This window comes from Procambarus clarkii, chromosome 79 (genome assembly GCF_040958095.1).
Source record: "Procambarus clarkii isolate CNS0578487 chromosome 79, FALCON_Pclarkii_2.0, whole genome shotgun sequence".
Classification (NCBI taxonomy): Eukaryota; Metazoa; Arthropoda; class Malacostraca; order Decapoda; family Cambaridae; genus Procambarus; species Procambarus clarkii.
Genome location: NC_091228.1, coordinates 11716673 through 11737414, shown reverse-complemented (window position 1 = coordinate 11737414; position 20742 = coordinate 11716673). Strand labels below are relative to the sequence as shown.

The following is a 20742-nucleotide window of genomic DNA, read 5'->3' as shown; positions in this document are numbered from 1 at the left end:
GCGACTTTTTTAAGAATGGTGTGCCTCTCGGAAGGTGGAGACCAGGGAAGACCTCGAACAGCTGATTCTGCTCGAGGACTTCAAGGATTGTTTATCTGGAGACCTCAAGACGTACTTGGAGGAACAGCAGGTAGAGACCTTGAGTGCAGCAGCCACCATGGCTGAAGAGTACATCCTGACTCATAGGCCGTCTGCTAAGTACGTCCCGAGGAATTACCAGCGCCGGTTTGACAGACCTCACGAAGAAGAAGAAAGACCCGTCCCACAAAGTGCTAAGAAGACTCCCCCAAGTAGCCCTCGAAGAACAAGTCCTAGTAGTCCGAAACACCGTAGTCCGAGGAGGAACATGGTGTGCTGGACTTGTGGGCAGAAGGGGCACATAGCCGCTAGGTGCCGAGGCAGAAGAGGTGGCAGCGCACGAAGGGAGGTGATGTTGATGAGCTGTGTTACATCACCAGTAGGAAACCAGTCTACGACGACGCAGGAAGGACCAAGTTTGTTGGCCCCTCACACTTCAACCGGGTATGTAACGAGTGATCATACTGGTAGATCAATTGTAGTGCTCAGAGATAGTGGAGCAGCCCAGTCCCTGATTGTGAAGAGCTCGTTACCCGAGGGAGTAAGTGTGGATGGGAGACCAGAGGTGATCCTGGTTGGGTTTCCTAGGACGCAGTACATCGCCCCCTTAGTGCCAGTACATCTCGACACGCCTTATTTCAGCGGCACATGTGTGTTGGCAGTAGTCGATACCCTCCCTGTGGCTGGGATTGACGTGGTACTAGCCAACGACTTGGTGACAGATTGGAGCATCAATCTTCCCAAGGTTGCGGACGAGTCTACCGGAACAGCACGGTCTGAGGTAACAGGCAATGGTAATGTCCTGGTAAAGACAGACCCGGATGTGAACATATTTAATTTGTCCTCTCACCCGCAGATCGACGATATTCTAGCAGTGTCTCCTGATTCTCTCGACGAGGAACATGAAGTTAAGAAGGCAGAGGTACCTGAGCAAGAAGAGAGGCCTTGTGTGCGGGCACCCACGGATACCAACGAGTCTGGAGCGAAGGCGGATGTGTGCTTGCGGTATGGCAAGTTACAGCGTGTAGTGAACCAGCCAGAGATTCCCCAGACGTCAGAGGTAGGTGCGGTGTGTTCAAAAGGTCTAGTGCCCTCTTCGGTCCAAGCCAGGCGTGTGGATGTTGCCGGCTATGGACATGACTGGCTCGGGAAGCTTATCCCTCAATTGGCCTCTTGTTTCTTAGCGATACTTTGTTTGATTCTCGTATGTGTTCTCGTTTGTGCTCTCAGTGAGGACCGGTGGACGACCCGACGAATGATGGCTCCCATGAACATCGCGAAGAGGTCCCAGGGATTGGAGATTTGTACTGCAAGTGTTGCAGTTGAAGAAGGGACCTGGGAGGTAATAGATGATACAGGAGGTACGATATGTGATAATGTGAGTGACTGTTTCCAACAGGTTGACACCCCCCGCGTGACTGCTGAGCCTCAACACAGCGTTATACGGAACGTTGGTCGACCTAACGGGGGCAGAGCGAATGCAATCTTCGGTGAGCAAGCAGCCCTGTTGGAACTAGGTGTGGGCCTAGTAGAAGAGTGTATAGTAAGTACTGACTTGCCCATTGTCGCTATCACTCTGAATTATCAGACCCCTGTATTCCAGGTTCCTGTCTCCCTGAAGGACCATCAGACTGGCACCAGAAATGCCGTCTGTGGTCAGCCATCATCGGTGCTACGACATAGGGAAGTGTCGAGTCACCCCAGATCGTGTCAAAACCAATCCGTACTAGAGAGGTGTGAGATGATGCCCCTGCTTGACATCGCAGTGGAGACGTGGAAGATTACGTCAGGCAGATCATTGCCTTCTATCTGCAAGTTCCCGTTGTGCCGGAAATGGCTAGTAGAAAAGTTCTGTGGACAAGACAGCCTCATCACTCCAGTTCATAGTATAAGTAAGTCCATTTGGAGTTGTGTCGCCCTGCTAATTTGGTTTGTGTTTTTTATAGAACCCCAAACCAAATTCCTTTTGGTGGGGAGGTGTTACGAACCCGGATCCAGCGTCCGTGCCTGGAGCAGTGACAAACACGCCATCTGTGGGTCAGCTCCCGAAACCCCCGCCAAACGAACGACGACACCTAGTGAGGACAGCGTGTACTGGCCTCGAGGACCAGTTTCCAGTCTGGTTCAGCGCTCAACACCGCCGCTCCTGACCTTTGGTGAGGTGGTGCTCCGACGACAGCGCCATCTATGGAGTGGATATGTCGGGCGTTTGTATCTGAGCCTGTAAGTGTGGTGTTTTAGTGTCCCTGTTATTGATGACGTGTCTGCTTACAGAGCCGACCTGGGACCACTGTGTTGAAGGTGGAGTCAGTCTACCCGAGGCAGCCAGTCTCCATACTGTGAAGTTTGCTGCAGCTGTTGTGACGTCGTCCCCCCGGAAGAACACTGTGGTGTGTTAAGCCTGCCAGTGGAGTGGCAGTGGAAGGATTTACCCGGGACCGACGGTTGGAGACGATAATCCACTGGGGTATTGAGGACAGGAGGGTGATTGGTGATATCACACGAGACTCCTGTCTAGGGCGTACCCCTTTTATCGTTCGTGGAGTGGCCGTACCAGCCTTGGTGGCTCAGTACCTGCCAGCAGACCTGCTGGACGTGTGGTTGACGGCCTCCACGACGGTGCCCCCAGTGGACGTGTGTTGTGGCTGACCTGTGGCCAGGGTAGGCTCGGCGTTCTCAGAGGACACGTCTTGAGGCCACGAAGAAAGCACCGCGGACTCAGCACCTAGCTTCGAGGATCCATAGTCTCCAGCAGAAGACTACAGTGTTGATCCCCTTGTAAAGTGTTAATATCCCTCCCCCTTGTGTACTCTTTTATTCTATATATTTAATCGGTGATGGTGTTAAGTATAATATTAAGTTCTTGACTTTCTTTCCCTACTCCCTTTTAAGTTACTTGCGTCACGGATCTCATCCCTTGATAGCCACTACTGGCTTGGGAACGGATACCTATATCTTCCTCTAACAACATCAGAGCAAGAACCCCGTTGCGTCCCGAGAGGGCCGTAACACCATCACCCACCCCTGGGTGAACTTGTTAGTGAGGTAAGAGTTCAGTTATGCATTGTCTTAAACCAGAAGTGTGTCTTAGTGGTGACAAGCTAGTAGAGTCTGAACCATTTAGCAATGTATGGTGTGGGCGTGCATGGAGTGGGTAATCTCCCCCCCCCCCTTTTTAATTTGGTCAATATTATGTTAAATAATAGGGTGTTAAAATGTTAAATATCAATTGCTGGAAATTGAAATAATTTCAAATAATTTGATTCGATAAATGTCTATGTGTAGAATAACAAGCTTGACTTTTGTTCAGTCCTCTCTTTGAACCAATGTCCCCTCAAGTAAGAGTTAAGGCTAGAGAAATAACGAGATGAACAAGGTAGGAACGAGAGTGAGGGCACCGTGAGGTGAGTGAGGGAAGGTGTGGCTTGATGAGAGGAGCTCGCGCGCCACCTCGCCTCACTTAACCAGTCGGGTTTACTTAGGAATTTATTTAGAAAGTGATAAATTAAACAGTACTCCTGTCACATTGTTTAAGTGGAATTTATATTTAGTTTCAATGACAGGTGGTGGCAGCAAACATCAGAACATCTTAGAATATCAGTATAGTATAACATCATAGATAGTATAACAGAATAACAGTCTTGTCTACTCTCCCTACTCCTTCTTATCCGTCCTTCCTTCCCCCTCCTACTTCATTCCTCCTACCTCCACTCTTCCAGTTCGCCCCCCGTTTTTTATCCCCACTCGCTTCTCTCTACCTTAGTTCCCCCCTCAACTTTATCTATGTTATCCAACCTTATCCCCTCCTTTCTTCCTTACTTTGCTTTACTTTTTCACAATCACAGAGTAGATAGAAAAATCAGATGTTATATGGAGATCAAAGCCAGAACCTGGCCTCTTGAGTGAGGTGCAAGAAGCAGGTGACTTGTCAACATCCTCACTGAGGAATCCATCCAGAAAGTCAGTCAAGCTTGACAGACAACTGCCGAGTTCATGGGAAATGAAGCATCAAACCGGCCAAACTATTCATTCCAAACAATTTGTTCACTCAAAACTAGTTCACGCCCGTTAATACTTATGGCCGGCACCAATCGGCTCGAAGCCCCTGCCAAGAGCCTGTTGCAGGTCAGTTCGGAGTGATGTACAAGGAACTAACTAACCTGGCAGGGATGGAGTCTGGGAGCCACCAGAACGAGGTGTTTTATTATATTCAATGATAGTTTTGTGAGAGGAGCCGCTTCATGGCTTCTTGAAGCTAACTAAAGAGCAGAAGGCAAACAAGGAACTAATCAGGGAGGATGAGGAGAAACGGCAGGTCTTAGGTCAAACAAGACCGACTGGGACCAGGAACTTTCACCAAATCCCCAGTGAGCACGATATCCAAGAGTGGTGCGAGTTCGACGATGCATCAGCATTATCAATGTAAATTAAACGTTGATGACGTTGATTCGGCGTTGAATTGGCGCTGTTCTTGGATACTGAGCCCACTGTGTTGGGCCCACAAGACCCCGGTTAAACCATGTAAACCTCTAAGCCCCAAAGTCCTTGACATTTTTAAAGAAAAAACTGCAGCCAAAGCTGCATATTTACGAATATCAGAGGCCTGAGGGCAGACCTCAAGCTGCTTAGCTTTCCTGACACAAAGAACGGGATACCCAGGGAGTGGGGTCAGCCAACATTGCACCCACGCGGCAGAACCGGGAGCACGCAGACCTGCCAGGTATCAGTCATCTCGGGACCCCTCCGGGAACCACGTGAATCATTCTTGGCCAGAGAAGTAGAAGACAACAATCGAACAAACCGCCCACCAGTGACCAAAGAACAGAACCTCAGCCTGCAGAGGAGAGCATGAAGCTCCCCAACTCTGCAGCCTCATCTCCCCAGCCAGAGTGCATGCGGATTATCCATTACCTATGGATAATCTGCCATGCACTCTGGCAGGGGCAAAGGATAACCCCTATGCACTCAGGCAAGGTAATGGAGTTCTTCACTCTGCCACATTGCTCAAATTGATTTTATCATAGATATTATCACATAAAGATTATTTACTTGTGTATTATCATTATTATTATTTATTATTATTATTATTATTATTATTATTATTATTATTATTATTATTATTATTATTATTATTAATAATAATAATAATAATAATAATAATAATAATAATAATAATATTATTATTATTATTAAAATCCTCATCATGACTTGAACGTTGATGAGTAGTGAGGAAAGAAGGAATATTTTGCTGACCTTCTGTTGATGGATGAATCACCGGAGCCGCAAGGCTGCGAGTACTCATGGTCGACGAAGGCAGCTACGCTAATGTTGACTTCACCGATCACCAGGGGTTTGATCCTCACTATGTGAACGACCTTGTCCTGTGCCGGGACACAAGAGCTACGCTTCCCGAGCACAATCTGCTCAGTCGCCTCCTCCAAGATCTGGTACTCCTCACTCTCCTGCACCCTCACAGACACCTAAACCAAGACAGTTGACACAAGAATTAATGGCATCATTAATGTTTTGAGTGACTTGAAGCAGTTACCGCTCCAGGATGATCTGTGAATGGCATGACTTAAGTTAGAATGAGGAGGTTAGACATTATCGTAAGTCACTGTTAGAAGAAGGAGCAAAGCCTAACACAGTCTGTATCTCTGGAAGCCAGGAAGACTGTGTAGCACAGTCTGTGTCGCTGGACGCCAGGAAGACTGTGTAGCACAGTCTGTGTCGCTGGAAGCCAGGAAGACTGTGTAGCACAGTCTGTGTCGCTGGAAGCCTAGAAGACTGTACTCACCTAGTTGTGCTTTCGGGGGTTGAGCTCTGGCTCTTTGGTCCCGCCTCCCAACCGTCAATCAACAGGTGTAAAGAATCCTGAGCCTATTGGGCGCTATCATAACTACACTTGAAACTGTGTATGGAGTCAGCCTCCACCACATCACTTCCTAATGCATTCCATTTGTCAACCACTCTGACACTAAAAAGTTCTTTCTAATATCTCTGTGGCTCATTTGGGCACTCAGTTTCCACCTGTGTCCCCTAGTGCGTGTGCCCCTTGTGTTAAATAACCTGTCTTTATCAACCCTGTCGATACCCTTGAGAATCTTGAATGTGGTGATCATGCCCCTCCTAACTCTTCTGTCTTCCAACGAAGTGAGGTTTAATTCCCGTAGTCTCTCCTCGTAGTTCATACTTCTCAGCTCGGGTACTAGTCTGGTGGCAAACCTCTGAACCTTTTCCAGTCTAGTGTTATGCTTGACTAGATATGGACTCCATGCTGGAGCCGCATACGCCAGGATTGGTCTGACATATGTGGTATATAATGTTCTGAAAGATTCCTTACACAAGTTTCTAAAGGCCGTTCTTATGTTAGCCACCTGGCATATGCTGCTGATGTTATCCTCTTGATATGAGCTTCAGGGGACAGGTCTAGCATGATATCAACCCCCTGGTCTTTCTCTCTCTCTGACTCTTGAAGTATTTCATCTCCCAAATGATACCTTGTATCTGGTCTCCTGCTTCCTACCCCTATCTTCATTACATTACATTTGCTTGGGTTAAACTCTAACAGCCATTTGTTCGACCATTCCTGCAGCTTGTCCAGGTCTTCTTGAAGCCTCAAGCTGTCCTCCTCTGTCTTAATCCTTCTCATAATTTTGGCGTCTTCAGTAAACATTGAGAGGAATGAGTTTATACCCTCTGGGAGATCTTTTACGTATATCAGAAAAAGGATAGGCCCAAGAACAGAGCCCTGTGGGACTCCACTGGTGACTTCACGCCATTCTGAGGTCTCACCCCTCACTGTAACTCTCTGCTTCCTATTGCTTAGGTACTCCCTTATCCACTGGAGCGCGCTACCAGTTACTCCTGCCTGTTTCTCCAGCTTATGCATCAACCTTTTATGGGGTACTGTGTCAAAGGCTTTCCGACAGTCCAAAAAAAATGCAGTCCGCCCACCCTTCTCTTTCTTGTTTAATCTTTGTCACCTGATCGTAGAATTCTATCAATCCTGTAAGGCAAGATTTACCCTCCCTGAACCCATGTTGATGGGTTGTCACAAAGTCTCTTCTCTCCAGATGTGTTACTAGGTTTTTTCTCACAATCTTCTCCATCACCTTGCATGGTATACAAGTTAAGGACACTGGCCTGTAGTTCAGTGCCTCTTGTCTGTCACCCTTTTTGTATATTGGTACTACATTAGCAGTCTTCCATATTTCTGGTAGATCTCCCGTTTCCAGTGACCTACTATACACTATGGAGAGTGGCAAGCAAAGTGCTCCTGCACACTCTTTCAATACCCATGGTGAGATTCCGTCCGGCCCAACAGCTTCTCACATCCAGCTCCAATAGGTGCTTCTTAACCTCATCTCTTGTAATTTCGAACCTATCCAAGGTCACCTGGTTTGCTGCCACCTCTCCTAGCGCCGCGACCTCTCCCTCTTCTATTGTAAAGACCTCCTGGAACCTTTGTTGAGTTCTTCACACACCTCTTTGTCATTCTCTGTGTACCTGTCCTCGCCCACCCTAAGTTTCATCACCTCTTCCTTCACTGTTGTCTTCCTCCTGATGTGACTGTGTAGTAGCTTTGGTTCGGTCTTGGCTTTATTAGCTATATCATTTTCAAACATTTTCTCAGCTGCTCTTCTCACACTGACATACTCGTTCCTGGTTCTCTGGTATCTCACTCTACTTTCTGGTGTTCTGTTATTACGGAAGTTCCTCCATGCCCTTTTGTTCAGCTCCTTTGCTTTCATACATTCCTTATTAAACCACGGATTCTTCCTTTGCTTCTCTGTTTCTTCCTGTCGGGCTGGGACAAACCAGCTTACAGCCTCCTGACATTTTTGGGTGACATAGTCTATCATGTCTTGCACGGACTTGGTTCCGAGTTCTGTGTCCCAATGTATATCCCATAGGAATTTATTCATTTCCTCATAGTTTCCCTTTTGGTACGCCAGCCCTTTGGTTCCCAGTTCTTTTTTGGGGGTGATAATTCCCACCTTAACCAGGTACTCAAAGCTCAATACACTATGATCACTCATTCCCAAGAGGGCTTCCAACTTAACTTCCCTTATATCCGACTCATTTAGGGTAAATATCAGATCAAGCAAGGCTGGTTCATCCCCTCCTCTCATTCTTGTCGGTCCCTTGACGTGTTGACTTAGAAAGTTTCTTGTTGCCACATCCAGCAGCTAAGCTCTCCATGTGTCTGGGCCTCCATGTGGGTCTCTGCTCCCCCAATCTATCTTCCCATGGTTGAAGTCTCCCATGATTAGAAGTCTGGATCCGTTCCTGCTAGCCACAGAAGCTGCTCTCTCTATTATATTGATGGTGGCCAAGTTTTTTCTATCATATTCCTGTCTGGGTCTTCTGTCATTCGGTGGGGGGTTATATATGACTACTATAATAATTTTCTGTCCTCCAGTTGCTATGGTGCCTGAAATGTAGTCACTGAAACCTTCACAGTTCTGAATTACCATCTCTTCGAAACTCCAACCTTCTCTTAGTAGCAGAGCTACACCACCTCCTCCTCTCCCTTCTCTCTCTTTCCTCACTACATAGTAGCCCTGAGGAAACACTGTGTTTGTTATGATTTTCGTTAACTTTGTTTCTGTGAGTACTATTATGTCTGGGTTTTCTTCTAGTGCCCATTCTCCAAGTTCACTTGTTTTATTTGAAATCCCATCTATGTTAGTGTACATCGCCTTGAAGCTCACTTTCTTCTGTTCATTTTCATGTCCCTTTCTTGGCAAGCATTCTGCTGGTGTGGGAAGCTGTTCCGTGGGTGATAGGATCTGTGAGGTGGTTTGCAGGGTCTCAGAGAATTTTGGGGTGGGGGGTTTAAGGGAAGGGGGGACAGGTAGGGTGTGGGTTAAGGAGGTAGGGGGGACATGGAGGATACGGGGTGAGGGGGGAGGAGGGATAGGGAGGGTATGGGATGAAGGGGGAGGGGGGACAGGGGGAAAAAGGTGGGAGGGGGGACATGATGGGAATGGGGAAGGGGTGTCAGGGTCAGAATGGGGTGGCGGGGGGGGGGGGGGGGAGGGAGGGTTTGGTGGGGGCAGGTAGGGTGAGGGGAAGGGAGGGTTTCTATGCAGAGGGGGGTGGTGGTGTTGCCCTCCCCTCTGGTGTTGCTTGGATGCTGGTTTTGGGTTCTCCTCTTGCCTCTGGGACTGTTGTGTTGAGGGCTGTGATTTCCTGGTTTGCTCCTCACTCCCTGCGCTTTCTCCTTGCCTCTGCTGCCCTGGCTCTCTCCTCCTTCGTCCTGTACCTCTGCAGGAATACTTTTTTGTATCCCTCCATATGCTGCAGACGACTCTTCCTTTTGAGAATGTCCTCCTTCGTGGATTAGTTTGTAAACACCACCTTTAAAAGTCGGTTTCTGTCCTTGTTGTACCAGCCCAACCAGAAAACCTTCTCTATGTTATGTACAGCCCCTACCATCTGTAACCCCTTCAGTAGCCCATGTACTGCCTCTCTATCCTTGCCATTCCATTCTTGCCTGTTGGATCCTTCCTGTTCTTTGATGACTACAACTACCACTGATCTTTTTCTCTCCAGCAGTTGAGTGGTGCACCTTGCTGCTTCCTGTGACGTAGCTGCTTGCATCGCTACCTCCCTCACTGTGTCCATTGCTTCTGAGCTCTTTTTCAGTATATCCGCAAGTGTATCAGGTACAGAGGCATTTCCTTCCAATGTAACATTCCCACCTTCCCTTTAGATGATAATCTGATGCTCAGTCTCTTTATTTTTCTCTGTGAGAGATTTGATCTCCTCCCTTGCTGATGCTAGCTCACTTTGCAGATTGTTAATTGTAATCCACATTTCATTCATCTCCCTCCTGAATTCCTCCAGAACTTGGGTTAGCAATTCCTTTGTTTGATCTTCCTGGCTGCTTCCCGTCTCCCTGTTGCGGCCTCCTGCCATTTTGTCCCTTGTCAAGAGAGAGAGAGAGAGAGAGCAAGAGAGAGAGAGAGCAAAAGAGAGCAAGAGAGAGCGAACAAGAGAGAGAGAGAGAACAAGAGAGAGAGAGCAAGAGAGAGAGAGCAAGAGAGAGAGAGCAAGAGAGAGAGAGAGCAAGAGAGAGAGAGAGCAAGAGAGAGAGAGAGCAAGAGAGAGAGAGAGCAAGAGAGAGAGAGAGCAAGAGAGAGAGAGAGCAAGAGAGAGAGAGAGCAAGAGAGAGAGAGAGAGAGAGAGAGAGAGAGAGAGAGAGAGAGAGAGAGAGAGAACGTGTGTGCGCTTGGGATGGGGTTACTAGGAGGTGAGGTGTTCAGCTTACAGCAGGTAAGAGAGAGGGGTGGATTATGAGAGGTTTTATCTCCTTTCCACGAAAGGTGTTAATCCTTTCTAGCCTGTGTGTGCGTGTGTGTGTGTGTGTGTGCATACATACGTGTGGGCTTGAGTGCGTGCGTGCGTGTGCGTGCGTGTGCGTGCGTGCGTGCATTTACGTGTGTTACTAGTTCCCGGAAGCGGTAACTTCTAACCAGAATGAGCCACACCGAGATTTTAAATATATATATACTATCCTGAACAAGAATTTGATAATATTTTACCTCACACTGTACACCTGATTACTTGACCAGAGAGGGGGGGTACATACTAGTATGATTCCCGCTCACACAACTAGATGAGTAATGATGATGTATGATTGACGATGGTGCTCAGTCGTCGCCTTTCCACTTGGTGATTCTCTTAGTGCTAGTAGATTGACGATGTCGATTCTTTTCTACACAAATCTCTGGAGTCACAGTCACCACCCAACAAACACAGTCAGCAGTTCCACGGCGGGCCGTCCCACCTGGCCGTCAGGTCAGGTCAGGTCAGGTCACTACTCGGTCCTCCACACTGTATGCACCGGTGATTCCACTAGCTACACTTTGTTTTTTTTGCACTATCGCTAGCGATATGACTATGCTATGTAGCACCTTGCTAGCTACACACTGCGAGAGGTGTGATCTAGCCTCAATAATCCTTCAATGTCCCGAGAAATTGACGAATTTCCGCGGACCTCGCTAATCGCGTGTGTCTCCTACCGTCGCTGGCCTACTACCCGTCGTTGTGTGTGTGTGTGTGTGTGTGTGTGTGTGTGTGTGTGTGTGTGTGTGTGTGTGTGTGTGTGTGTGTGTGTGTGTGTTTGCGTGTGTGTGTTTGCGTGTGTGTGTGTGTGTTCGCCTAGTTGTGTTTTGCGGGGGTTAAGCTTTGCTCTTTCAGCCCGCCTCTCAACTGTCAATCAACTGTTTACTAACTACTTTTTTTTCCACACCACACACACACACACACACACCTAAGGAAGCAGCCCATAACAGCTGACTAACTCCCAGGTACCTATTTACTGCTATGTAATAGGGGCATTCAGGGTGAAAGAAACTTTGCCCATTTGTTTCTGCCTCGTGCAGGAATCGAACCCGCGCCACAGAATTACGAGTCCGCGCGCTATCCACCAGGCTACGAGGCCCCGTGTGTGTGTGTGTGTGTGTGTGTGTGTGTGTGTGTGTGTCTGTGTGTGTGCGTGTGTGTGTGTGTGTGTGAGTGTTGATGGCAAGTCAGAGATAAAGAGGCGGACTTACAGGTATGGGTTGGTCGAGGTAGTTGAAGACAGACATCTTGACGGGGAGGATCTCTCCACGCTTGAGAGAGGGGGGAAGGGTGAGGTCGACGAAGAAGGGGGTGAAGGTGGTGATGGACATCCTCTGGGAGAGTCCTACGCCCTTCTGTGGGTGGGCACACACGGCCTTGCCCACCCACTGTGTGATGGTGTCCGGTACAGTCACCTGCTGGGTGCTCACGCCTGACGACCTGCCAATAACCACATACAACACTAATTATTTCATTTACACCTTAATGCCAAAACTGTAACCAAGTTCAAAATTATTACAACACTGGTTATATACATATTCTGATTTCAATTATTACTGAGAACTTCCCAGTAGAAGTGATGATTAGTGAAGGAGTGTTCATCATCCTCATCATACTTACGCATCTCAGGAGGCCGTAATTTACGCTGCACCAATTTCCCATCACCCTCCGGTTACAGTACAACAATTGACCATCACGTGCAACTCCACACAGTCAATCAGCTCCTCCACCAACTGACACGTCGACAGCTATCCCCTCCACCCACCGACATGTTGACAACCAGCTCCTCCACCCACCGACATGTTGACAACCAGCTCCTCCACCCACCGACATGTTGACAACCAGCCCCTCCACCCACCGACACCCAGCCCCTCCACCCACGGACACGTCGACAACCAGCCCCTCCACCCACCGACATGTTGACATCCAGCCCCTCCACCCACCGACACGTCGACAACCAGCCCCTCCACCCACCGTCATGTTGACAACCAGCCCCTCCACCCACCGACATGTTGACAACCAGCCCCTCCACCCACCAACATGTTGACACCCAGCCCCTCCACCCACCGACACGTCGACAACCAGCCCCTCCACCCACCGACATGTTGACACCTAGCCCCTCCACCAACCGACACGTCGACAACCAGCCCCTCCACCCACCGACATGTTGACAACCAGCCCCTCCAGCCACCGACACGTCGACACCCAGCCCCTCCACCCACCGACACGTCGACACCCAGCCCCTCCACCCACCGACACGTCGACAACCAGCCCCTCCACCCACCGACACCCAACCCCTGCACCCACCGACACGTCGTCAACCAGCCCCTCCACCCACCGACACGTCGACACCCAACCCCTCAACCCACCGACACGTCGTCAACCAGCCCCTCCACCCACCGACACGTCGACACCCAACCCCTCCACCTACCGACACGTCGTCAACCAGCCCCTCCACCCACCGACACGTCGACACCCAACCCCTTCACCCACCGACACGTCGACAACCAGCCCCTCCACCCACCGACACGTCGACACCCAACCCCTCCACCCACCGACACGTCGACACCCAGCCCCTCCACCCACCAATAAACAGTGCATGAATGCGTGACACTAGAGGAAGATAAGTGTGAAGTTCTTTAAGTAGAATGAAATGTCAGTTGTCGTGTTCTGCATGAAAGTGGATTATAATGCATTTTGAATTTGAACTATTGCTGGAAACCTTTGAAAATAAAGACCAAATACAGCCCCCAATATGGTCTGTGAAGGTCAGTGTTCACAGACAAACAAAACGGAACACCTTCACACATAAATCTATAAGTTGGAGACTTACGGGACAACGATGATGTCCCAGAGCCAAGTCTCCGGGAAATTGGTCCTAGGAACATCTGGCTGTTGTTCGCTGCCTTCCTTACTGGCGCTGTCTGTGGCGAAGGCCGGCGGGGGTGACTGAGGCCGGGCGGCGGCGGGCGCAATATCACCAGCGAGGCCGCCACCAAAACCACCCACAGGTCTATGTTCCCATACCAAGGGGGGGAGGGGCAAAAACTGAAGACGCTCTGTAAAGTCAAGAGTTTTTATGTTCATCAGATGATTCAAGTTAAGTAATTACCCCCACCTCTCTAATATAATTGAGGCGAGAGCCGGCGTGTCTCGGGTCTCCCAGCACAGCCCAGCTAGCAATACTTCACAAGCAACACTGTCTCCACCACCACACATTTCCTGCCCTCCTCAGGCAGGCGGTCACATATCAAACATACTTACACTCCATTATAATTTATTCATATATTGTTATTTTATTTTAATAAATATTTGTTAAAAAGTTGCAGATAACACACACTTTTTCTTTTAACACACAAAACATTATTTCGCTCAACGTTAATATTTTGTTTATTTTTACTAAATACGTAATTGAAGTGTTTTTGCTTCCCCGTTCATCAAGGACCAGCAGCTGGCGCTGTTTTTGTTGATAATCCATGTTGGTGTCACTAATTAACATTTACCTTATGCGTACAGCGTTGTGCACCTACTCCACGGTGGTGTGCACAACACTAGCAGGGGTAACATGTGCACCTACACCAAGGTAGTGTGCACAACACTAGCAGGGATAACATGTGCACCTACACCACGGTAGTGTGCACAACACTTGCAGGGGTAACATGTGCACCTACACCACGGTAGTGTGCACAACACTAGCAGGGATAACATGTGCACCTACACCACGGTAGTGTGCACAACACTAGCAGGGGTAACATGTGCACCTACACCAAGGTAGTGTGCACAACACTAGCAGGGATAACATGTGCACCTACACCACGGTAGTGTGCACAACACTAGCAGGGGTAACATGTGCACCTACACCAAGGTAGTGTGCACAACACTAGCAGGGATAACATGTGCACCTACACCACGGTAGTGTGCACAACACTAGCAGGGGTAACATCATGTGCACTTACACCACGGTAGTGTGCACAACACTAGCAGGGGTAACATGTGCATCTACACCACGGTAGTGTGCACAACACTAGCAGGGGAAACATGTGCACCTACACCAAGGTAGTGTGCACAACACTAGCAGGGGTAACATTATGTGCACCTACACCACGGTAGTGTGCACAACACTAGCAGGGGTAACATGTGCATCTACACCAAGGTAGTGTGCACAACACTAGCAGGGGTAACATGTGCACCTACACCAAGGTAGTGTGCACAACACTAGCAGGGGTAACATGTGCACCTACACCAAGGTAGTGTGCACAACACTAGCAGGGGTAACATGTGCACCTACACCAGGGTAGTGTGCACAACCCTAGCAGGGGTAACATGTGCACCTACACCACGGTAATGTGCACAACACTAGCAGGGATAACATGTGCACCTACACCACGGTAGTGTGCACAACACTAGCAAGGGTAACATGTGCACCTACACCAAGGTAGTGTGCACAACAATAGCAGGGGTAACATGTGCACCTACACCAAGGTAGTGTGCACAACACTAGCAGGGGTAACATGTGCACCTACACCAAGGTAGTGTGCACAACACTAGCAGGGGTAACATGTGCACCTACACCAGGGTAGTGTGCACAACACTGGCAGGGGTAACATGTGCACCTACACCAAGGTAGTGTGCACAACACTAGCAGGGGTAACATGTGCACCTACACCACGGTAGTGTGCACAACACTAGCAGGGATAACATGTGCACCTACACCACGGTAGTGTGCACAACACTAGCAAGGGTAACATGTGCACCTACACCAAGGTAGTGTGCACAACACTAGCAGGGATAACATGTGCACCTACACCACGGTAGTGTGCACAACACTAGCAGGGGTAACATCATGTGCACTTACACCACGGTAGTGTGCACAACACTAGCAGGGGTAACATGTGCATCTACACCACGGTAGTGTGCACAACACTAGCAGGGGAAACATGTGCACCTACACCAAGGTAGTGTGCACAACACTAGCAGGGGTAACATTATGTGCACCTACACCACGGTAGTGTGCACAACACTAGCAGGGGTAACATGTGTATCTACACCAAGGTAGTGTGCACAACACTAGCAGGGGTAACATGTGCACCTACACCAAGGTAGTGTGCACAACACTAGCAGGGGTAACATGTGCACCTACACCAAGGTAGTGTGCACAACACTAGCAGGGGTAACATGTGCACCTACACCAGGGTAGTGTGCACAACCCTAGCAGGGGTAACATGTGCACCTACACCACGGTAATGTGCACAACGCTAGCAGGGATAACATGTGCACCTACACCACGGTAGTGTGCACAACACTAGCAAGAGTAACATGTGCACCTACACCAAGGTAGTGTGCACAACAATAGCAGGGGTAACATGTGCACCTACACCAAGGTAGTGTGCACAACACTAGCAGGGGTAACATGTGCACCTACACCAAGGTAGTGTGCACAACACTAGCAGGGGTAACATGTGCACCTACACCAGGGTAGTGTGCACAACACTAGCAGGGGTAACATGTGCACCTACACCAAGGTAGTGTGCACAACACTAGCAGGGGTAACATGTGCACCTACACCACGGTAGTGTGCACAACACTAGCAGGGATAACATGTGCACCTACACCACGGTAGTGTGCACAACACTAGCAAGGGTAACATGTGCCCCTACACCAAGGTAGTGTGCACAACACTAGCAGGGGTAACATCATGTGCACCTACACCACGGTAGTATGCACAACACTAGCAGGGGTAACATGTGCACCTACACCACGGTAGTGTGCACAACACTAGCAGGGGTAACATGTGCATCTACACCACGGTAGTGTGCACAACACTAGCTGGGGTAACATGTGCATATACACCAAGGTAGTGTGCACAACACTAGCAGGGGTAACATCATGTGCACCTACACCACGGTAGTGTGCACAACACTAGCAGGGGTAACATGTGCACCTACACCACGGTAGTGTGCACAACACCAGCCAGGTAACATCATGTGCACATACACCACGGTAGTGTGCACAACACTAGCAGGGGTAACATGTGCATCTACACCACGGTAGTGTGCACAACACTAGCAGGGGTAACATGTGCACCTACACCACGGTAGTGTGCACAACACTAGCAAGGGTAACATGTGCATCTACACCAAGGTAGTGTGCACAACACTAGCAGGGGTAACATGTGCACCTACACCAAGGTAGTGTGCACAACACTAGCAGGGGTAACATGTGCACCTACACCACGGTAGTGTGCACAACACTAGCAGGGGTAACATGTGCACCTACACCACGGTAGTGTGCACAGCACTAGCAGCGATAACATGTGCACCTTCACCAAGGTAGTGTGCACAACACTTGCAGGGGTAACATGTGCACCTACACCACGGTAGTGTGCACAACACTAGCAGGGATAACATGTGCACCTACACCAAGGTAGTGTGCACAACACTAGCAGGGGTAACATGTGCACCTACACCACGGTAGTGTGCACAACACTAGCAGGGGTAACAAGTGCACCTACACCACGGTAGTGTGCACAACACTAGCTGGGATAACATGTGCACCTACACCACGGTAGTGTGCACAACACTAGCAGGGGTAACATGTGCACCTACACCAAGGTAGTGTGCACAACACTAGCAGGGGTAACATGTGCACCTACACCAGGGTAGTGTGCACAACACTAGCAAGGGTAACATGTGCACAGCACTAGCAGGGGTAACATGTGCACCTACACCAGGGTAGTGTGCACAACACTAGCAGGGGTAACATTATGTGCACCTACACCAGGGTAGTGTGCACAACACTAGCAGGGGTAACATTATGTGCACCTACACCACGGTAGTGTGCACAACACTAGCAGGGGTAACATGTGCACCTACACCAGGGTAGTGTGCACAACACTAGCAAGGGTAACATGCGCACAACACTAGCAGGGGTAACATGTGCACCTACACCACGGTAGTGTGCACAACACTAGCAGGGATAACATGTGCACCTACACCACGGTAGTGTGCACAACACTAGCAGGGGTAACATGTGCACCTACACCACAGACCCACGCCTCCAGTCTGAGTCAGCATATCCAATTACTCTGGTCATTAAGAGAGTAATTGCAGAACATTTGCTTATGTTAATGTGGACTAACATTACTGAGCTTGAAGCAAACTAAAATGTGTAATTTTATCACTTATATTATCTAACAAACAATCGCTATAACAGAGATTGTTGGAGACACTTAAATTCGTGATGGACATATGACACATTTATTGTGTTTGTGTCAAATTACAAATACTTGATTCCTTCGATATTTGTACATCTATGACTGGGAGGAAAAAATTGCTTAAAAATCGTTTAAAATTGCTTGTTTCGAATCGAGGCTGTGAAATGTTTCTGCATTCTAACTATGTTAAGTTTATTCTGTTCAAGCGTGTGAGAACTCGAGGATCAGCTAAAATTTGTCTTTGAGTTTGACTTAATTAATATCTTATTATTATTATTACTAGTATTATAAATTTCGTAATTTGTATTATATTATATTATAGTATTATAAATTTGGTGTAATTTAACAAATTAACATCCGTGTAGATGGGACTCGATAGCCTGGGAAGGCAGCCCATCTAGGGGAAGGAAAACCCTGATTTTAAACCTCCGCTGCCTTGCGGCCATACCCTTGTTTTTGGGAAGGCTTCAGGAGTCAACCTCGAGGAAAAATCCGGAGTTGGAGCCCCTAAGGCAGTTCGTTGTTGACGTCGACCTCGTTCTGGCAGCTCCTGCGACGTTGCTGGAACCATGCGTATTGGCATTTGCCTCTCTATTGGATAATTTCAGCAACGTGGAGAGGGGGGACCTGCTGCATGGGTAACAGCTTCTCCTCCATATCTACTTACCCAGGCTTTGCGCCCTGGAGAGGACACTCCAGCTTCGCCTCACAGCGTCGAACCAACACGGGAAGCGACAGTCTACCGGTTTTAAGTCTTCTGCTCGATTGGCGAAGAGTGTGACGCCAGGGGTTGCTTCCGACGGTGGGAGGGGTCATCGCGCCCCACTGGGCAGCTACCGCCCGCCTCAAGCTGGGCAAACCCCAGCCAATAAGGTGTTGCCTCGCCACGGTCCGTTAACCTCACTGGGTGCGTGGGGTTTAGGGTGAAAACTGACAAGCGGCCCGACAACTTTGCACCAAGCAATACCAAACCAAAGAAGAAAATATCAACTGCCCTAAAGCTGGGCACATGGAACGTCAGGACACTGACACCAGGTTTCTCTGACGACCTGCAAGAAATCAATGACGCCCGAAAAACAGCAATCATCGATAGGGAGCTGAGCAAGCTGCAGATGGATATTGTTGCTCTCCAAGAGACCAGGCTCCCAGGATCAGGATCTGTGAGAGAGAGGACCTTCTCTTTCTTCTGGCAAGGAAAACCTCCAGATGAGACCAGAGAACATGGTGTGGGATTTGCCGTCAGGAATGCACTGTTGGGACACATTATGCCACCGATGGGGGAAACCGAACGATTTCTGTCTCTGCAACTGTACTCCCAAACAGGACCAGTCAATGTAATTAGTGCATATGCACCAACCCTGACTTCTCCAGCAGAGGCAAAGGAAAAATTCTACGATGACCTCAACAGAGTCATAGCGAGAATCCCTGTAAAGGAGCCACTGTTCATCCTCGGCGACTTCAACGCCAGAGTGGGTGCCGAGCACAACATTTGGCCCACTTGCCTGGGTCAATTCGGCATAGGAAGGATGAATGAGAACGGGCAACGTCTGCTAGAACTCTGCTGCCTTCATGGTCTTTGTGTCACCAACACGTTCTTCGGCAGAAAGCCTCAACACCGAGTATCTTGGAGACACCCCAGATCCAAGCACTGGCACCAGCTTGACCTGATTCTTACCAGGCGTGCAAGTCTACCCAGCGTCAAGATTACGCGTAGCTACCAGAGTGCTGTCTGTGACACCGACCACTCCCTGGTATGTAGCAGGGTCAAGATGCAACCAAAGAAGATTCATCACTCGAAAAAGGCGGGCAGACCTCGCATCGACACCACCAAGACCCGCAACCAGGACAAGGTGGAAGATTTTGCACACGTGCTCGAGGAAGCTCTTCCTGGCCCAGCTGGGGTCACTGCCTGTAAAAGATGGGAGCACTTCAGAGACGCTGTGTTCAACGCTGCCATTTCCACCTTTGGCAAGAAGACCGGCAGGTCGGCAGACTGGTTCGAGGCTCACTCGGAAGAGATGACACCTGTAATCGAAGAGAAGAGAAACGCCTTGGCAGCCTACAAAGCCTGCCCAAGTCGGCGCAACTTACAGATCCTTCGGGCCGTCCGCTGCAAAGTGCAGCAGAGCGCCAGGCGATGTGCCAACAACTATTGGCTCCAGCTCTGCTCCCAGATACAGACTGCAGCGGATACAGGCAATGTAAGGGGAATGTATGACGGCATCAAGCAGGCCCTCGGCCCAATCCAGAAGAAGACCGCTCCTCTGAAATCTGCCACTGGCGAGGTGATTCAGGACCAGACACTGCAGCTGAAGCGCTGGGTCGAGCACTACTCTGAGCTATACGCCAGGGACAATGTAGTCACCGAAGATGCCCTGAGCGCCATTGAGTGTCTGCCTGTGTTAATGGAGCTCGACAGTGAACCGACCCTGGAAGAACTCAGCGATGCCCTAGACTCCCTTGCTTCTGGTAAAGCTCCTGGCAAAGATGGCATTCCTGCTGAGACCTTGAAGTGCTGCAGAGGTAGCCTGCTCATAGAGCTGCACGAAATTCTCTGCCTCTGCTGGGAAGAAGGAGATGCGCCACAGGACATGAGGGATGCCAACATCGTCACACTGTATAAGAATAAAGGTGACAGGGGCGACTGCAACAACTACCGTGGAATCTCCCTCCTCAGTATTGTCGGAAAGCTGTTTGCTCGAGTCGCATTGAAGAGGCTCCAAGTACTTGCAGAGAGAGTTTATCCAGAATCACAATGTGGATTCAGAGCTGGCAGGTCCACCATCGACATGGTCTTTTCCCTCAGACAACTGCAGGAGAAATGCAGGGAACAGAAGCAGCCACTCTTTGTAGCCTTCATAGACCTGACGAAGGCCTTCGACCTCGTCAGCAGGGATGGCCTGTTCAAGATCCTCCCCAAGATCGGATGCCCACCCAGGCTCCTCAGCATCATCAGATCTTTCCATGAGAACATGAGGGGCACCGTGGTCTTTGATGGCCTAACATCAGGCGCCTTTGACATCCGAAGTGGAGTAAAGCAGGGCTGCGTACTGGCTCCAACCCTATTCGGGATTTTCTTCGCAGTTATGCTGCGG

The 20742-nt window shown here is 49.3% G+C and overlaps 2 protein-coding genes across 2 annotated transcripts in view; one reads left to right on the top strand and one right to left on the bottom strand.

Moving 5' to 3' along the window:
- Positions 1 to 20742, top strand: part of LOC123751416 (alpha-2-macroglobulin-like) — a 622101-nt gene that overhangs the window by 164232 nt on the left and 437127 nt on the right.
- Positions 1 to 20742, bottom strand: part of LOC138349720 (alpha-1-inhibitor 3-like) — a 259543-nt gene that overhangs the window by 163096 nt on the left and 75705 nt on the right. Inside the window, exons 15-17 of the mRNA XM_069314610.1 lie at positions 13268 to 13493; positions 11646 to 11874; positions 5332 to 5558 (exon numbers count right to left, since the gene is read on the bottom strand). Of these exons, the coding sequence (XP_069170711.1) occupies positions 5332 to 5558; positions 11646 to 11874; positions 13268 to 13493 (682 nt within the window). The remainder of the gene's footprint in view (positions 1 to 5331; positions 5559 to 11645; positions 11875 to 13267; positions 13494 to 20742) is intronic.